The 18,637-nt window shown below is 39.1% G+C and overlaps 1 protein-coding gene across 4 annotated transcripts in view; it reads right to left on the reverse strand.

The window, feature by feature from the left end:
* PRRG1 (proline rich and Gla domain 1) overlaps window positions 1-18,637 on the reverse strand; it is a 280,952-nt gene that overhangs the window by 78,514 nt on the left and 183,801 nt on the right. For all 4 annotated transcript variants that reach the window (XM_072816961.1, XM_072816962.1, XM_072816963.1 and 1 more), the window contains exon 2: window positions 5,531-5,581. In XM_072816961.1, coding sequence (XP_072673062.1) covers window positions 5,531-5,581 — 51 coding nt within the window. The remainder of the gene's footprint in view (window positions 1-5,530; window positions 5,582-18,637) is intronic.

The following is an 18,637-nucleotide window of genomic DNA, read 5'->3' on the forward strand; positions in this document are numbered from 1 at the left end:
AAGGAGCCAAGTATATCCAGGGACTCAAAGAAATTATGCTGGCACAATGTTGCTGTTTTTTTAAAGCACAACAATATTTTCGTGGCTACCAGAACATCAAGGACATTTCATTAGGTATTACAAAACGAAGATGGAAACTCACTTTTCAGATTCAGATCTTAAGAAACCCAGGTTTTCTTCTAGGCTAGGTAAAAGATATTTCCAAAGACTAAATACTGGAAGAGGAGAAACAAAATATGCTAAGCTACATTATTTGAATTATTCTCCACAAATAAAGACCTGTCTACTTGCCATCATTCATCTATTCCCAATATTGTTTTCTATACAATGAAGCAAAATTAATCATTTTTTAAAAAGATTTTATTTATTCATGAGAGACAGAGAGAGAGAGGCAGAGACATAGGCAGAGGGAGAAGCAGGCTCCATGCAAGGAGCCCGATGTGGGACTCGATCCCGGGACCCCAGGATCATGCCCTAAGACAAAGGCAGACGCTCAAACACTGAACCACCCAGGCGTCCTGCAAAATTAATCCTTTTGAAGATTCATGGCTAAATATTATTCCCATTTTGTAAAACAGGTGTAGGAGCATCTTGTGGATAGCTATTATTGAGACAACACAATAAATTTCCTCCAGGAGCTCTGTTCTTAAGGTAAAGACAGTGAAATTAGCAATCAATAACTATATATTTGGCTAATAAATATCATGAATTGCTGCTCTAGCACTTAGAACATGCAGTGTGTTCTGATATAAAAAAATTCACGTGGAAAACAGGTACAACCTAAAAATCAAATCCTACTCAAACTTTGTAACAAAACAGGGGCACCTGAGTGGCTAAATTGGTTGGGTGACCAACTCTTTCTTGGTTTCGGCTTGGGTCATGATCTCCGGGTTGCGAGATTGAGCCCTGCATTGGGGTCTGTGCTCAGGGGAAAGTCTGCTTGGATTCTCTCTCTTCCTTCTCCCTCTGCCCCTCCCCACCCCACACTCTTCTCACTCACTCTCTCTCTAAAATAAATCTTAAAAGAAAAAAAAAAAACATTGTAACAAAACAGTAACTCCCAAAATCTTCAGCAAGAAAAATCCCAAGAAATTGCTTTGTGGAGTATTGAGACTTTTGTCATTTTGTCATGAATATACCAGTTGCTCAGAGGGTGGGGGGATGAAAAGATAGAATAAAGTTGTAATTTCCATCTGAAGGTGATAAATACTCTAGTATTATGTTTATAATATTTTGTGAGCCTATATATATATATATATATATACACATTTATAAAATAACATTCTCTTCTGTGTAAAAATATTAATTCTCCACTAAAATCTTATACATGATTTTATTTCTACATGCTGTTCCTTTTTTTAATAGCATCTCCCCTGTTGTCTCCTACTATACTGGTGTTCAATAATGCATTCCATTCTTCCTGTTAAGAAAAACCACAAAGACAAAAACCTATCAATCAGTAAGTGGTGTTTTAGACCCCTTACTTTAGGTACCCTGCACTGTGGGTTGTGTCTCCCACTGCTCAGAAGACATATTTGAGGCATTCCATATCTGATACATGTGTTTTAGCTGTTAACATAAATGGTGATTAACAGTGAGCCAATTCCTTTTGTCCATGGGGGACTGTCCAGTCCCCCATGTTGCAAGAAGTATATGAACATCATTGTAAGTCTTAGAAAGTATTTTCTTCCATACCTATCAAATCAACAGATAGCTCCTAAGCTTTTAATTGACTTTATACACTACTAATGACTTGGGAAATCAGAACACGATCTGTTGGAAGAAAGGAAAAAACTGCATAGGACATAAGGAAACCTAGGTTTGCATTATGGTTCTCCATTTTATAGGCTATGGAGTTTAGATAAGAAATTCTCTCATGAGGGGATCCCTGGGTGGCTCAGCAGTTTGGCACCTGCCTTCGGCCCAGGGCGTGATCCTGGAGTCCTGGGATCGAGTCCCACGTCGGGCTCCCAGCATGGAGCCTGCTTCTCCTTCTGCCTGTGTCTCTGCCCCTCTCTCTCTCTATGTCTATCATAAATAAATAAATAAATCTTTAAAAAAAAAAAAAGAAAGAAAGAAATTCTCTCATGACCCTCAGTTTTATAATATACAGAATGAAGATAATATCTCTATTTACATCATAGGGTTCTCTTATAACTCAAATAAGATAATGTATGAGAAAGGTCTAAGTTATGAAGTATTCCACAGATAATCGTTGATATCAAAATAATTATATATTTTTATATAAATTGATTTTTTATTGGTGTTCAATTTGCCAACATATAGAATAACACCCAGTACTCATCCCATCAAGTGCCCTCCTCAGTGCCCATATAATTATATATTCTTAAAAGTCCTAAATAGAAAGCTGTAGCTCAGAACTCAAATATATGTAGTAAGTGAGATTTCAATGATACATAAAATGAACACTGATGGTGGTCTAATAAAAAATTAAATACACAAGTGTGAAAAAGATACACAAGTGTGTTCTCATCCTCTCACCAACATTTTTAAGACTTGGCTTATAATTTTTTCATGTCACATAAAAGAATGATTCATCTAATACATATTAATAAATAATTTCTTCATCCAGTATCAAAGAATATACTAAAAGAAATTCACACCAATATTAATTTTAACTTTTTACTTACACTGCATGGTTTTCCAGCTGTGTTTTGTTTTCATGCCTCCTCATTAATGAGGCTAATGCCATGTCTTTGTGATATTTTCCTCTGCTGTCCCTTTGTATGACACATTGAGCTATGTTTGTGAGAATCTTTGCCAAATCCAGTAAAAACTTCATTGTACGATGCCAGAAGAGAAAAAAATTACTGCATAGTAACATCTTTTTTTCCCTACTAACAGTGATAGCAATTAGCAAGTGAAATCAAGCAAGCTAAGTAAAGCAGAGAGAGTAAAAGATAGAGTCTTTGAGATTCAGGATGTTAAGGATGCTTTTAAAGTGGTCAACACAAAGAGTCAAAATGCTATTATAAGCTTCCATGTGTTTGTAAAGTAGCATTTTTTGGAGTAATTTCCTTTTTTTTTTAAATTTTTATTTATTTATGATAGTCACACAGAGAGAAAGAGAGAGAGAGGCAGAGACACAGGCAGAGGGAGAAGCAGGCTCCATGCACTGGGAGCCCGATGTGGGATTTGATCCCGGGTCTCCAGGATCGCGCCCTGGGCCAAAGGCAGGCGCCAAACCGCTGCGCCACCCAGGGATCCCTGGAGTAATTTCCTTATCACATCTCTGGATTGGAAATATGCCCATCCTCACAGATAACATTACCATGCCCTATCCTGTAACAAGAACTCCGATTATTTGCCTAACCATTTTTTTTTTTTTAAGATTTATTCATGCATGAGACACACAGAGAGAGAGGCAGAGACATAGACAGAGGGAGAAGCAGGCTCCCTGTGGGGAGCCCAATGCGGGACTCTATCCCAGGACCCTGGGATCACGACCTGGGCCAAATTGACCATTTAAACAAAGACTTGCTGAAGCACCTTTTAGTATATGTGCTGCCAAAGCGAGCACGGTGAAGCACCTTTTAAAGTAAGCTCCTAATGATCTCCTTGCTAATGACCTGATGATCATTCTGAAAAGGAAGAGAGGAAACAATAAGGAATGTATTGCTCTCCATGCAGCTTCTAGGTGTGGTCATGATGAAATCCAACAATCCAAACATTCTCCAAATCCACCTGAAGCTTGAGTTTAGGTGAGGACCAAGCCACAGAGTGTTGCTCTGGAAACTTCTGTTTACAGTTGCTTTGGTTAGGACTTGGAATGGATTAGTCCCAGAACGTTCACCAGTTGTTTTCAAATTTACTTTTTTTTTTTTTTTTTACATTTCTAAACTATCAGGAGATTGGTGTATTTTGTGGATGTTGGGAAAGAACCAGAATCCCTGGGGCTAATCAATCCCCAAGGAAATCACTGGAAAAAACAAGCAAAGTTTGACTCAACAAGATTCAGGAAGAAATTTTCCATGATTGATCCATAATCCTTGGTGCTGCCTACCAGGGACCATACTAAGGTGCGGCAAGCAAAGTACCTAGAGCATGAAACATAAAGAGGCAACTCTTTGTCACTTGCACAACCCTAGTCCCAGCCCTGTGGCCTACAGAAACATCTGATCAAATATCTTCATTTTAACTGTTAAAAGAACCAATGGGGACGCCAGGGTGGCTCAATCAGCTAAGCAGCTGACTCTTGGCTCAGGTCTGATTTCAGGGTCATAGACTGAACCCCACATCAGGCTCTGGACTCAGTACAGAGTCTACTTAGGATTCTCTCTCTCCTTTTCCCTCTGCCCTTCGTCCTGCTTGTACATGGATGCTGTCTCTCTCTCTCAAATCAGTAAAGCTTTTTTTTTTTTTTAAAAAAAGAATGAGTGAGAATAAACTTCTTCAATAAGGACAGCAATGAGCAAATTCTACTACTCTCTTCTACATACTTTAGAGTCCTCAACATACTTTTATATATATCATTACATTATGCCAACCATAATTCCCCGAGGCTACAAGTGCAGAGACAAGTGCACTTGAGAGATGGACAAGCAAATGTAGGGGAACTCTAGGATTTGATCAAGGTTGTAGAAGTAGAATTTGAATTCAGGCCTCTGACTATGTCCACTATACTACACTAAGTCCCCTTCTGAGGTCCTTTATGCATCTGGTTTTACTGTCTATTTTTTTTTTAATTTTCTTTTTAAATTTTTATTTATTTATGATAGTCACAGAGAGAGAGAGAGAGGCGCAGAGACACAGGCAGAGGGAGAAGCAGGCTCCATGCACCGGGAGCCCGACGTGGGATTCGATCCCGGGTCTCCAGGATCGTGCCCTGGGCCAAAGGCAGGCGCCAAACCGCTGCGCCACCCAGGGATCCCTTTACTGTCTATTTTGATTAGGATTATTTATGAAGTCACTGGTGGCTGGTTAATATTAACAACAAAATGACCTTGAATTTGTCTATTGTCTACTGCCCATAAATAGCTTTATGAGAAAGAAAAAAAAAACAAAGAAATTCATCCAATGGTTCTTAATGCCAGGCTTTAACATTTTAGGGGAAATCAAAACCATCTAATAATTCAACCTCACAGACTAATTTTTTTAATAGTGTCATTGGCTGCACAACAGAATCACTTTTTTTTGTTTGTTTGTTTATGTCATTATCAACAAGGCTTAGAAACCATTGTAAGCACATGGGTAACTGTACTAAGAGTTGTAAAGAAGCTGGGATTAGGGTAGGTCTATATATAACAAGTTTGAGCCTTCTCTCCCTGTACTGGGATATGTTAAGAAAAGAGCAGAAGAAAGGAGGGGAAAAAACAAGACCCTTGCCAATGAGCAGTATGTGGTCTGTTGGTCTTTCTCTGAACTGCCCTGCTTCAGACAAAAACTTTCTAACACTAATCAGAAATACAATTTAGATGTCCACAAAAAAACTTCTGAATTGCAAATTTAATTTCCTAGATAGATTAATATGGAGAAAGTATGAATTATTAAAAAGCAAAGAGAAACTTACTCCTCCCCATGTTTTCTTGTGGTCTCTGGCAGGCCCTTGGATTATGATTCCCTGTATAAAAACACAGCACATACACATAGTCAGATTCATAGAGGCTGAGTCACTATATCAAATAAGTTCCATTAAAGCTGATGTAGTCAACATGAGGATTTCATTTTAGTGCATGCCAATCTTGCCCCCTTACACAAATGTATTCTTCATCACAAATAGATATCTAACTTCAGAGAACAGAAACACAGCATTCTGAAAGCATGGACTCCATCTGTATCAACTTACAATATCCTTATTTATCTGGCATTAGTTTCTGCCCTTGCCAAATAAAAGTCATCAAATTGGTCACATGCTTATTTCTTAGGACGGCAATGATATAAACAAAAAGTGTTGGACAAAAATGCCAAAAGACCCAATTTTAATAACCAAGTTGGCATATTATTTGCCTATCCCTGGCTTCTATTAGGTGTCATTCAGTGACCAATCGAATACTTTTTTTTTTTAATTTTTATTTATTTATGATAGTCACACAGAGAGAGAGAGAGAGAGAGAGGCAGAGACATAGGCAGAGGGAGAAGCAGGCTCCATGCACCGGGAGCTCGACGTGGGATTCGATCCCGGGTCTCCAGGATCGCACCCTGGGCCAAAGGCAGGCGCCAAACCGCTGCGCCACCCAGGGATCCCAATCAAATACTCTTTACAGTTGTAACATTTTCCTGAATGGTGTCAAACAGCAGTGCCCCTAATTAAATTATCCCTGAAGCAAAGCACTCCACAGAGCTATTACCAATAAACAGTATGAATCAATAACCATGAACTACTGACAAATGAAATTTTGGAGGATAAAACTCCACATTATCCAAAAGCAGGTATACATGGAAAAACAGCAATTCTGTTTTTAAAAGATGAAAATACATACACAGAAGCTAATTCATAGTATGCTTCATTTTCTTACAGGGTTCAAACATAGAATTACCACACATTTATTTTTTTTTAAAGATTTTATTTTTTCATTCATGAGAGAGAGAGAGAGAGGCAGAGACACAGGCAGAGGGAGAAGCAGGCTCCATGCAGGGAGCCCGACGTGGGACTCAATCCCGGGACCCCAGGATCACGCCCTGGGCTGAAGGCAGGCACTAAACCTCTGAGCCACCCAGGGATCCCCTTTACCACACATTTATTATTCACCTACCACATTCCCAAGATGGAGCTAAGCACCAGAGAGGCAAAATTATAAGACATAATCTATCTGTCCATTAAGGAATGTATAACCTACTTGAAGTTAAGCATATAGGGGAGAATGATATCATCAAGACGGCCATTTAGGTCATTCCCAACTATAGTCCCTCTCACAAGAAGACCAACTGGCAACTAGAAAAAAACATCAATGTGAAAATCCCACATTAGTAAGGTAAGAGGACTGGACACACTGACTCCATCACCCTTCCCCTACAGTGGCACAGTGCCACATTGAGAGCTCCCTGCCCCCGCCCAGGACCTATGGTTTCTACAGTGGGAAAAGAAAGCCCAAGGCAGACATATAGCTTCCCCAGCAGATGGGACCCTTCCCAGGAAGCCCACTCATGTCTCACTTCCCAAGGATCATGGGAAGGATCTGCAGGGCTTGACCACTGGGGATCAGCTAGAGATGGAGAAGGAGGTGGGGCTTATAGCAAACAGTGCCCAGGACTTGGCAAATGGCATTCCTGCTTGTAGCAACACTGCTGAGCAGAGATCCTAGCCAGTAGCTCTGGCCATCTGCAGAGCTAAGCCAGTGGCCACGTCTGGCTAGGGAACTTGGTTGGCAATATTCCCTGATTTGGATCCCCAGTCAATTGTCCAAACTGGCCAGGGAGCCTCTTCTACCACCCTGCCCAAGAAGGGAAGCAAATTCCCAGCTCTACTGTAGTGCTGACCAAAGCCTTTAGCTTTGCCCATCTAGGAGGCCCAGTCAGAGAACGAGAACAGCTACAGAGTTCATCCTATAGCCCTGCTCAGTCAGAGTCAAGCCAGCAGCCATGCCCAACTGTTCAGCATAGCCTCTGGCCCCACATAACCAAGGAGCCTGAACAGTGGCCTGGGAAACGTGGGGACATAGCATACTGTACTGTGAGACACAGCCCAGCTTATAATCCTATCCATTCATGGAGCTCAGCCTACAACCCCGATAAGCAGAGGAGCCCAAACTACTGGCCCAAACTACAGCCCAATTGCTGAACATAGCCTGTAGCCTTGCCCAGGCAGGAAACCAAGCTGATAACCCCACTCAATCAAGGAGCATAGCCTTGAAGATAAGCATGCAGGTCCCACTCAACTTCAGGGGCACAAACTATGGGCCCTGTATAAACACAGAGCTCAGTCAGTGGTATCATCTGGTTATGGAGCACAATCTGAGAACCCATACATAACCAGGGGTGATTGGAGAGACTAGCCTAAAGCTCTGTCCAATCAAGGAGTTCAACCAGCGGCACCACCCTCCAAGGAACACAGCCTGAGACTTTGACCAACCATAGGTGATTGTAGAACCCAGCTAGTGGCCCCATCTGTGGAACACAATCAATAGCTCCACCCAAAGAAGGAGATGGTTACCCATTGATCCTGCTTGAACACTGGAACACTTAAATATATAAAGCAAATGCTAACACAACTAAAAGGAAAAATAAGCAGCAATACAATATTAGTTGGAGACTTTATTTTTTTTTTTTTAGGATTTTTTATTTATTCATAGAGACACACAGAGAGAGAACGGCAGAGACACAGGCAGAGGGAGAAGCAGGCTCCATGCAGGGAGCCTGAAGTGGGATTTGATCCTGGGTCTCCAGGACCACGCCCTGGACTGAAGGTGGCACTAAACCGCTGAGCTACCCAGGCTGCCCAGTTGGAGACTTTAATATCCACTCTCAGTGACAGACAGATAATATAGACAGAATCAATGAGGAAACAGCAAATTTAAACAATACTATAGACCAAAGGGATCAAGCACACATAAACAGAACATTCCATCAAACAGTAGAATACACATTCTTTTCATGTACACATGAAATGTTTTCTATGATAGATTATATAGCAGGCCACAAGTCTCAACAAATTCAAGAAGACAAATTATATAAACTATCTTTTACAACCACAGGGGTATGAAACAAGAAAAGAGTAAATGGGAGGAAAGCTGGAAAATCCTCAAATACATAGGAGTTAAACAACATATTCCTGACCAACCAATGGACCAAAGAAGAAAGCAAAAGGGAAATGTTTAAAAAATCTTCAGACATAGAGGGGGATCCCTGGGTGGCGCAGCGGTTTAGCGCCTGCCTTTGGCCCAGGGTGCGATCCTGGAGACCAGGATCGAATCCCACATCGGGCTCCCGGTGCATGGAGCCTGCTTCTCCCTCTGCCTGTGTCTCTGCCTCTCTCTCTCTCTCTCTGTGCGACTATCATAAAAAAATAAAAACAAAACAAAAAAAAAAATCTTGAGACATAGAAAATAGAAAATACAATGTAAGAAAAACTATGGGATGCAGAAAAAGCAGTTCTAAGAGGGAAATTTATAGCAATAAACTTTCAAGAAAAAAATAATCCCAAAGTTAGAAGACATAAATACTAAATATTAGAACAGAATAGGAAAATAGAAAAAATTAACAAAACTAAGATCTGGTTCATTAAAAAGAACAAAATGAAAAATCTTTAGCTAGACCAAGAAAAAATAAGATCAGAAATGAAAGAGGACACATTACAAGTAATATCAAAAATACAAAGGAAAATGAGACAGTTATACACCAACAAATTGAACAACCTCAAAAACATTAATACATTCCTAGAAACATATAACCCATCAGGGCTAAATCATGAAGAAATAGAAACTCTAAACAGATAAATTATAAATAAGGAGACAGAACCAGAATAAGGGGACAGAATAATAAATAAGGAGACATAATAAAAAACCTCCCAATAAAGAAAAGGCCTGGACTACATGGTTTCCCTGGTGGATTCTACCAAATACTTAAAGAAGAATTAATGCCTGTCTTGCTCAGCCTCTTCTAAAAAAAAAAAAAAAAAAAAAAAATCATATAATTATCTCAATAGATGCAGAAAAGGCATTAATAATATTCAATATCCATTCATGATCCAAAAACAAAACAAAAAACACAAGTCTCAATGAATTAGGTACAGAAGGAATATACCTCAACATAGTAAAGGCCACATAAGAGAAACCCACATCATACTTAACAATGAAAGATTGAATGCTTTTCCTTTAAGACCAGGAATGGTCTTAGACTCCCAAGGATACCCACATTCACCACTCCTCAACATGTAACTGAAGTCCTAGTCAGAGCAATTAGGCAAGAAAAAAGAAAAAGAGGTCAGCCCGGGTGGCTCAGTGGTTTAGCGCCGCCTTCAGCCCAGGGCCTGATCCTGAAGACCTGGGATCAAGTCCCACGTCGGGCTTGCTTCTCCCTCTGCCTGTGTCTCTGCCTCTCTCTCTCTCTGTCTCTCAGGAATAAATAATAAAAACTTAAAAAAAAAAAAAAAAAGAAAGGCATTTAGCTCAGAAAGGAATAAGTAAGATCTTGTGTACAGGTAATATAATCTTATATACAGAAAATCCTAAAGATACTATAGAAATAAAACCCTGTCAGAATAAAAGAAATCAGTAAAATTGCAGGATAAAAAAAAAATCAGCATACAAAAATAAGTTGTTTCCAGAATCTAACAATAAACTGTCTGAAAAATAAAGAATAATCCCCATTTATAATAGCATCAAAAAGAAAAAAATACTAGGAATAAATTTAACCAAGTGAACAATCTATGCACTGAAAACTGTATAAGATGTTCATGAAAGAAATAGAAAAGGAAACAAATGGAAAAATATTCCATGTTCATGGATTAGAAGAATATTGTTAAAATGTCCATACTACCCAAAGCCATTTATAGATTCAACACAATCTCTATCAAGATTCCAATGGTGGGCAGCCCGGGTGGCTCAGCAGTTTAGCGTCACCTTCAGCCCAGGGCGTGATCCTGAAGACCCGGGATGGAGTCCCACGACGGGCTCCCTGCATGGAGCCTGCTTCTCCCTCTGCCTGTGTCTCTGCCTCTCTGTGTCTCTCATGAATAAATAAATTAAATCTTTAAAAAAAAAAAAGATTCCAATGGTGATTTTTACAGAAATAGAAAAAACAACCCTAAAATTTTCATGGAACTGCACAGCCAAAGCAATCCTGAGAAAAAAACAAAGCTAGAAACATCACACTTCCTGACTGCAAACTGTATTACAAAGCTATAATGATTAAAACAGTATGATACTGGCATAAAAACACAAACAGACCAAAGAACAGAATCTCAAATACAGAAATAAACCCATGCATATAAATTCAACTAATATTTACTTGACAAAGGAGCCGAGAAAACTCAATGGGGGAAAAGACAGTCTCTTCAATAAATGGTTCTGAGAAAACTAGATAGTCACATGTTAAAGAATGAAACAGGACCTCTGTCATACCACTGACAAAAATTAACCCTAAAACTCCTGGAAGAACAAAGGGAAAAAAGGCTCCTTGAAATTGGTCTTGGCAATAATTTTTTGGACATGACAACCAAAAACACAAGCAACAAAAGCACAAACAAGTAAGATTATACCAAACTAAAAAGCTTCGGCACAACAAAATAAATGATCAACAAAATGAAAAAACAACCTAGGGAATGGGAGAGTATATTTACAGACCACCCATCTGATAAGGGGTTAACATCCAAAATATAGATTGAACTCATGTAACTCAATAGCAAAAAAAACAACCAAATTTAAACATGGGCAATAAACCCAAGTACACATTTTTCAAAAGAAGACATACAAATGGCTAACAGGCACATGAAAAGGTGCTTAACATCACTAATCATCAGGGACATGCAAATCAAAACCACAATGGTGTATCATATCACACCTGTTCGGATGTCTATTATCAAAAAGACAAAAGATAACAAATGTTAGCAAGGATGTGAAGAAAGGGAACCCTTGTACCCCCTGGTGGTAATGCAACTTGGTTACAGCCACTATAGAAAACAGTATGAAGGGGCACCTAGATGGCTCAGTCAGTTAAGCATCTGCCTTTGGCTCAGGTCATGATCTCAGGGTCCTGGAATGGAGCCCCACATCAGGCTCCCTGCTCAGTGGGGAGTCTGCCTCTTCCTCTCCATCTGCCTCTCCCCTAGCTCATATTCTCTCATACTCAAATAAATAAAATCTTTAAAGTAAAAATTTTTTTAAAAAGAAAACAGTATGAAAGTTGCTCAAGAAATTAAAAAAATAGAACTGCTATATGATCCATCAGTTTCACTTTGGGGTATATATCTGAAGGAAATGAAATCAGTATCTGGAAGAGATTTCTATACTACCATGTTCACTGCAACTGCAGCATTATTTACAATAGTCAAGACACAGACCAATATCCACTGACAGATGAATGGATAAAGAAAATATAATATATATACACATACCCACACAATGAATATCATTCAGCCACAAAAAAAAGGAAATTCTGCCATTTGCAACAACATGGATGAACCTTGAAGGCACTATGCTGAGTGAAATAAGTCAGACATTGAAAATCAAATATTATGTGATCTCACTCATATGTTGAAGCTTAAAAAAAAACTCCTAAAAACAGACAGTAGACTGGTAGTTGCCAGGGGCAAGGGGAAAGGTGATCAAAAGGTACCAACTTCCAGTTTTAAGATGAATACATTCTGGGGTTTAAAGTATAGCACAGTAACTATAGTCATTGATACTATATATTTGAAAGACATTAAGTAAGTAGATATTAAAGTTCTTGTCATATACACACAAAATAAAACTATGTGATCTGTTAACCTTCTGTGGTAATCATTTCACAGTATATACATGTACCAAATCAATACATCATATACCTTAAACTTACACAATGCTATATGTCAATTATATCTCAAAAAAATAGTGGAAAAAAAAAGAAGCTAAGCATATATGAAACAGAGAGACTATATATGAAACTGAGACCTGATAACCAGTTGTGTGACACTAGAAAATAATTTTCTATCTCAAATTCCTTACAAAGTAAAGGCACTGAACTACATGTGTTTCCCAAATTGACCTCCACAGGATGTTAAAAATACATTATTCAAAAACATGGCTCTAATCAAATAAATGTAAGAAATGCTGTCTTAAAGTTAAATAGGTTTATAAGACTTCTCAGAGCCTTAAAAAATGCTAATTAGTAATGTGATCAAAGTATAGTCTCTCATTGTATTTGGCTACATAATCCTTTTTGTAAGTAATCAATATTTCTCAGGACTCCTTTATTTTTTTTATAGATTTTATTTATTTATTCATGAGAGACACAGAGAGACGGAGACACAGGCAGAGGGAGAAGCAGGCTCCATGCAGGGAGCCCGACGTGGGACTCGATCCCGGGTCGACAGGATCATGCCCTGGCCTGAAGGCAGTGCTAAACCGCTGAGCCACCAGGGCTGCCCAGGACTCCTATTCTTTAGAGCTCAGTTTGGGAAACCTAATAAGGTAACTACTAAAGCGTCTTGCAGCCCTGTAATTTCATTATTTTCTGACAAGGTATTAATTATGTGGAACAAAATTAACATAAAGTGAATTAAGAAGGAAATCAGGGGGACTAGATTCTCAGAGAATTCTGGAACCAAAAGGAAGTTTAGAAATCATCTAATGGTTTCTCATTACCCACCCCCCATCTTTTATTTAAAGCTGCAAACCGGCAGCCCGAGTGGCTCAGAGGTTTAGCGCCGCCTTCAGCCCAGGGCATGATCCTGGAGACCCCGGGGTTGAGTCCCATGCCCAGGCTCCCTGCATGGAGCCTGCTTCTCCCTCTGCCTGTGTCTGTGCACCCTCCCCCGCCCCGCCCCGTCTGTCTCGAATGAATGAATGAATGAATGAATGAGTAAATAAATAAATAATAAAGCTGTGGGATCCCTGGGTGGCGCAGCGGTTTGGCGCCTGCCTTTGGCCCAGGGCGCGATCCTGGAGACCCGGGATCGAATCCCACGTCGGGCTCCCGGTGCATGGAGCCTGCTTCTCCCTCTGCCTGTGTCTCTGTCTCTCTCTCTCTCTGTGTGTGTGACTATCATTCATAAATAAAAAAAAAAAAAAAAAAAAAGAAGCCAGAACTTTAAAAAAAAATAAATAAAATAAATAAATAAATAAATAATAAAGCTGAAAACCACTCTCAAAAAATCTTATGCAGGACACCAATATACAAAACAGGTTAGGGCTAAACTCTTCAGATTGACTTGAGGTGGACAGCTGTACTCCCACCTACTGGGATTTCTCCTTGAGATACCATAGATATACCCCATCAGAAAGCCAGCACCACAGGAAGCAGAGTCTGAAATCTAGTGACCTCCTGACCCTTCAGATACAGATACAGCTATTCAGGGGAAGGCTCTTGGAAAGAGCTAGAACTCTCATACATGTTCATAGGAAAGTCCTTTATCCACCCCAAGTATCATCTTAATTTTCAGTATAATCCCTCCAAGTCAGATAAATAAGTATTATGTAAAGAGAACTATAAAACCATTATCACTCCAGGAAAAACCATATGAAAGTTAATGTACTAAAATGAAATTCCTGTATGAGAAATCATGAGAGATCATGTATGAGAAATCATAATAGAATTAAGCAGAGGAGTCATATGGGCTAACTTTCGATTTTAAGAAGATGTCTGTAATAGCAGTAGGAAAAGGAGATCTGACTGGTAAAGAGTACAGTGATATCAGAGATGCTAGGTAAATCTGGCAGGACTTCTTGTATTTTACTTTTTCTTTCTTCTTTCATATTTAATAAGGCCCCTTTGAAGAGAATCAAGCCCCTTGCATTTGTGTCAGAGTAACCACAAAGGAAAGGGTTGTCAAGCATGGGCCAGGACTTTCAAAGAGGATTTGCCTCTTTAGAGGTCAACACAGTGGAGAGAACAGGCACCAGAAGCAGCTCTCTCCCAGGGCAAGATGAAACTAAGGAGACAAAAATCAGTATTACCGGTCAGCTGACTCACCTAGTGTTCCAGTAGTAAACTTCCAAAGATCAGAATCTTGTTTTAAAGAATGCAACTTCCTTAGAGAGATTTGAGGTTCAAGGCTTACTGTCTACATTACTCCCAGACCCTGAACTCCTCCGGTCGCAGGTTACCACCATGCTTCCTCTGATGCCAGGGTGTAGCCTGGTCCTTCCACTCTGATCTACTGTTACACTATTCTCTTTTTTCAGCTGTCTCTGTATGTATGTGTGTGTTCTAGTTTTTATACCTCTCTAAGCATGAGTATTTGTCAATCTTGATTCTCACATCCCCATCCCAAACTAAACATTACTTCTAGAGTAATGGCAACACATTTTTTAAAAAAAAAGAAAAGAAAGAAACAAGAACAACAGCACAGCGCTATTAGCCAGATTTTAGAAAATAAAAATCACTGTTCCTGGGATGCCTGGGTGGCTCAGCAGTTGAGCATCTGCCTTCGGCTCAGGGTATGATCCCAAAATGCCTGGATCGAGTCCCACATTGGGCTCTCTGCATAGAGTCTGCTTCTCCCCCTGCCTATGTCTCTGCCTCTCTCTCTCCCTGTGTCTCTCATGAGGAAATAAATAAAATGTCAAAAAAAATTAATTAAAAAAATAAAAATCACTGTTCCATGGATTTACCCAGCCTGGCATTGAACACACTCTATAACCAGGTTCTACCTTTCTTAACAGTTACACCACACTCTGGCCAAATTGGCCTCTACTCATCCCTTAAATATACTTTAAACTGCTCCAACTCTATGCCTCTGCTTTTTCTTCTGCTTTTTCTACCTACCAAAATTCCATTCATCCTTCAATATTGGTGAAGCCTTTCCTCATTAGCTGAACAGGAAGTAATCTCTTTCTCCTTTAAACTCTCATACAATATGGAATTCAGGTACTATCTCATACAGATGTGCATACATTACAGTATCTCTCAGTCCAATTCTCAGAGAGTAAGCAAGTTGTTTTCTACATCTTGTCTAATGAGGGTTCTAGTAGCCTACATAAACCAGACTTAGGAGAAGCTCTCATATCAAACATATTTAGGACACATCATGTTTGCCTAGTTTCCCTTAGTATAGATCACTGCATCAAATTACAGTCATTTATATATCACCTTAATCAATTTCATAACTGTTGCTAGATGCATTTATAATCTATGCATCCTTCCTTCCTGTATCCACTTTAGCCCTGTCCTATAAACTAGTATAGGAAAACGTTCAATTTTTTTGTAACGCATGTAATATGTGTAACTATTAAAATTTTCAAACTTTTCCAGGATTTCCTCCAGTTATTTTGCATATCACAAGCAGTACACTTTGTAGAACAATGTTCATTCCTGTCGTCAATTTAAAAATATTTAGTGTCTTTTACTTACCAGTCATTGCTCTATTCTTTAGGACAGTTTTTCTCAACTAAGAGCAATTTTCTCCCCAAAGGACATTTGGCAATGTCTAGAAATATTTTAGTTTGTCGCAACTGGGGAGGAGTGCTACCAGCATCTAGCGGGCTGAAGCCAGGGATACTGCTAAATAGCCTACAATACACAGGATAGCCTTCCCACAACAAAGTTGTCCGAAATGTCAGTAGCATCAAGAGTGAGGAACCTGGCTTTAGAGAAACAATGACAAAGTAAAGAGACAAATTTTCTGCTTTTCTGGAATTTACAATCCAGTAAGAGAGTGTTACAGATGATACTCTCTTCCAGTATATTCAAGTAAGATTCCGAAGTCTACAATTTACAGGATTTTCTTCTCTGTATTTCTTTTATATGGAAGGCATGCTGGCACTACGCTGATTTCTAGTATCATGGCCTCTTAAATAATGGTAGGTAATACACATCCTGACATGAGTTCCAAACAGGTCAGAGTATGGGCTTTGCCACCATACATACCAGGGTTTGAGGTCTGCCCTGCCAATTACTATCTGATCTTGGGCAAGTTACTTAACTTCTTTAAGCCTCAGTTTCTTCATCCCTAATGGGGTTATTAATGGTAGTCATAATTTCATAGGCTTTGAAAGAACATTAAATGCTAATAGTTGTTGACAACAAAAAATGCACATTCAGCAGGACTTACGAGAATGATAATGATGATTTTCTTCTCCCAAAATGTCTTGGTTCAGTCTAGTTCTGGTGGTTTATTTTCTAGTTGATCAATATGGTTCAATACACCAAGTATAACTATAACTACTTAAGATAGAGGGTAGAATAATGTAATTTTATGAGCTGAATTTTTAAAAATAAAATTTGATTTTAAAGTTGCAGCTTCAGCTGCATGTACTATTTAAATCTGGAACATATACCGTCAGTTCTTTAAGAGTTTGCCTTCTCATTTTTTATGTCCCTTATATGCACTTGCCCCTCTTTTCCCAGCCTTCCAGTGACAATCATAGTCTAGAAACTCCTAACCCTGGTAGTAATTCTTCTTTCAGTAATCATCTGAGATTCAATTATATCTAGCTCTTTATTAATTTTGAAACACTACAAGCTACATTTTAATTTGCAGAGAAGCACTTCAATGCTGGCTTTATTTTTCAGCCACATGGCTCTCTCATGACTGGTTAGGTAGGTCAATCACTTTACTGTCCTCCCTGGTACTCAGATACACCATTACTTTAATTTCTGGCCAATCTACTAAAGGCTTTGCCAGTCCTGGTCTCCTGCTCTTTCCTAAGTCCCAAAGCCCCTTCTTATTTTTAAGGCTAAGAGGACCTTAAGGGTCCTGTTGCATACTCTAGAGATGATATGGAGTCCATTCTTTCCTTATGGTGGCTTTTAAAGCCCCAGCTCTGGTCAGCTGCCTAAGGGCTCTTCTGTAAGAGATGGTTCTACTAGGTTTCTGAGTGCATCCCTTCTGCAACTTCTCCACTTCAAATAATAATGATTCAACTGGCATCTATTAATTATTCAAAACCATAAGGCAGTTTCACATATGTCATCTTATCAGTGCTTGCAACAACCTTATGAGGTAGGTATAATAATATCTAATGAAAAATGATAAAACTAAATTTCAAAGGAATTGACTCACTCATGTTCACAAAATTAGTAAGTAGGGGTACCCCAGAACTGTTGTCTTTAACTTATTAACATATATTAAAAGCGCTTACATTATAACTGTATATCTCAGTGACTTCACAAAGACATCCATGTAACTGGCATCTAGATCAAGACTTAGAACACATTCCAGGATTTTATTTATTTATATTTTTTAAAGATTTGATTTATTTATTCATGAGACACAGAGAGAGAGAGAGGCAGAGACACAGGCAGAAGGAGAAGCAGGCTCCCTGCAGGGAGCCCGATGTGGGACTTGATTCCAGGATCCCAACCTGAGCCAAAGGTAGATGCTCAAGCGCTGAGTCACCCAGGTGCCCCCAGGATTTTAATCTAGAGTTTCTGACACCAAGTCCAGTGCTCTTCCAATCAGATATGTAGTCATTCTACACATATTTACTTACTGCTTACTACATTTCAGTACTTTTGCTAAGCACTGGGGATTTGACGGTAGATAAAACAGATGTGATCCCTGCCCTAATAAAGCTTAGAGGCTCAGGGGAAGACATAATAATTTTTTAAATTATACATAAAGGAACATAAGGTATTAGAGGAATTGAAAGAAGTTCATTAAGGCTTTAGCAAGGCTAGCAAGCGCACCAACTAGCACAGCTAGTTGGGAGTCAGAGACAAAAGGTCAAATTATACAAAGCTTTACTAAGGGAAAAGTTTGGATTTTACTCTAAATGTAGTGGGAAACCACTAAATAAACCTCTGCCTTCATAAATAAACCTATTCCCAAAAAGTCTGCTTAATTCTTCAATTACCCTAACCCTTAGGTATTACTATGTGCTATTCACTTTGCTAGGTCCATTAACCTCAATGTATAATAACTGACATAAAGGCTTGAGAAACATATAAGTAATATGTACTAATATATGATAAAATTAATAAATTATAAAATCATAATATATAAAATAATCTTTAAATCAATACATGCTCTCTAGGGATACCTGGGTTGCTCAGCAGTTGAGCGTCTGCCTTTGGCTCAGGGCGTGATCCCCAAGTCCCGGGA

The sequence above is a fragment of the Canis lupus genome, chromosome X, assembly GCF_048164855.1.
Source record: "Canis lupus baileyi chromosome X, mCanLup2.hap1, whole genome shotgun sequence".
Taxonomy (NCBI): domain Eukaryota; kingdom Metazoa; phylum Chordata; class Mammalia; order Carnivora; family Canidae; genus Canis; species Canis lupus.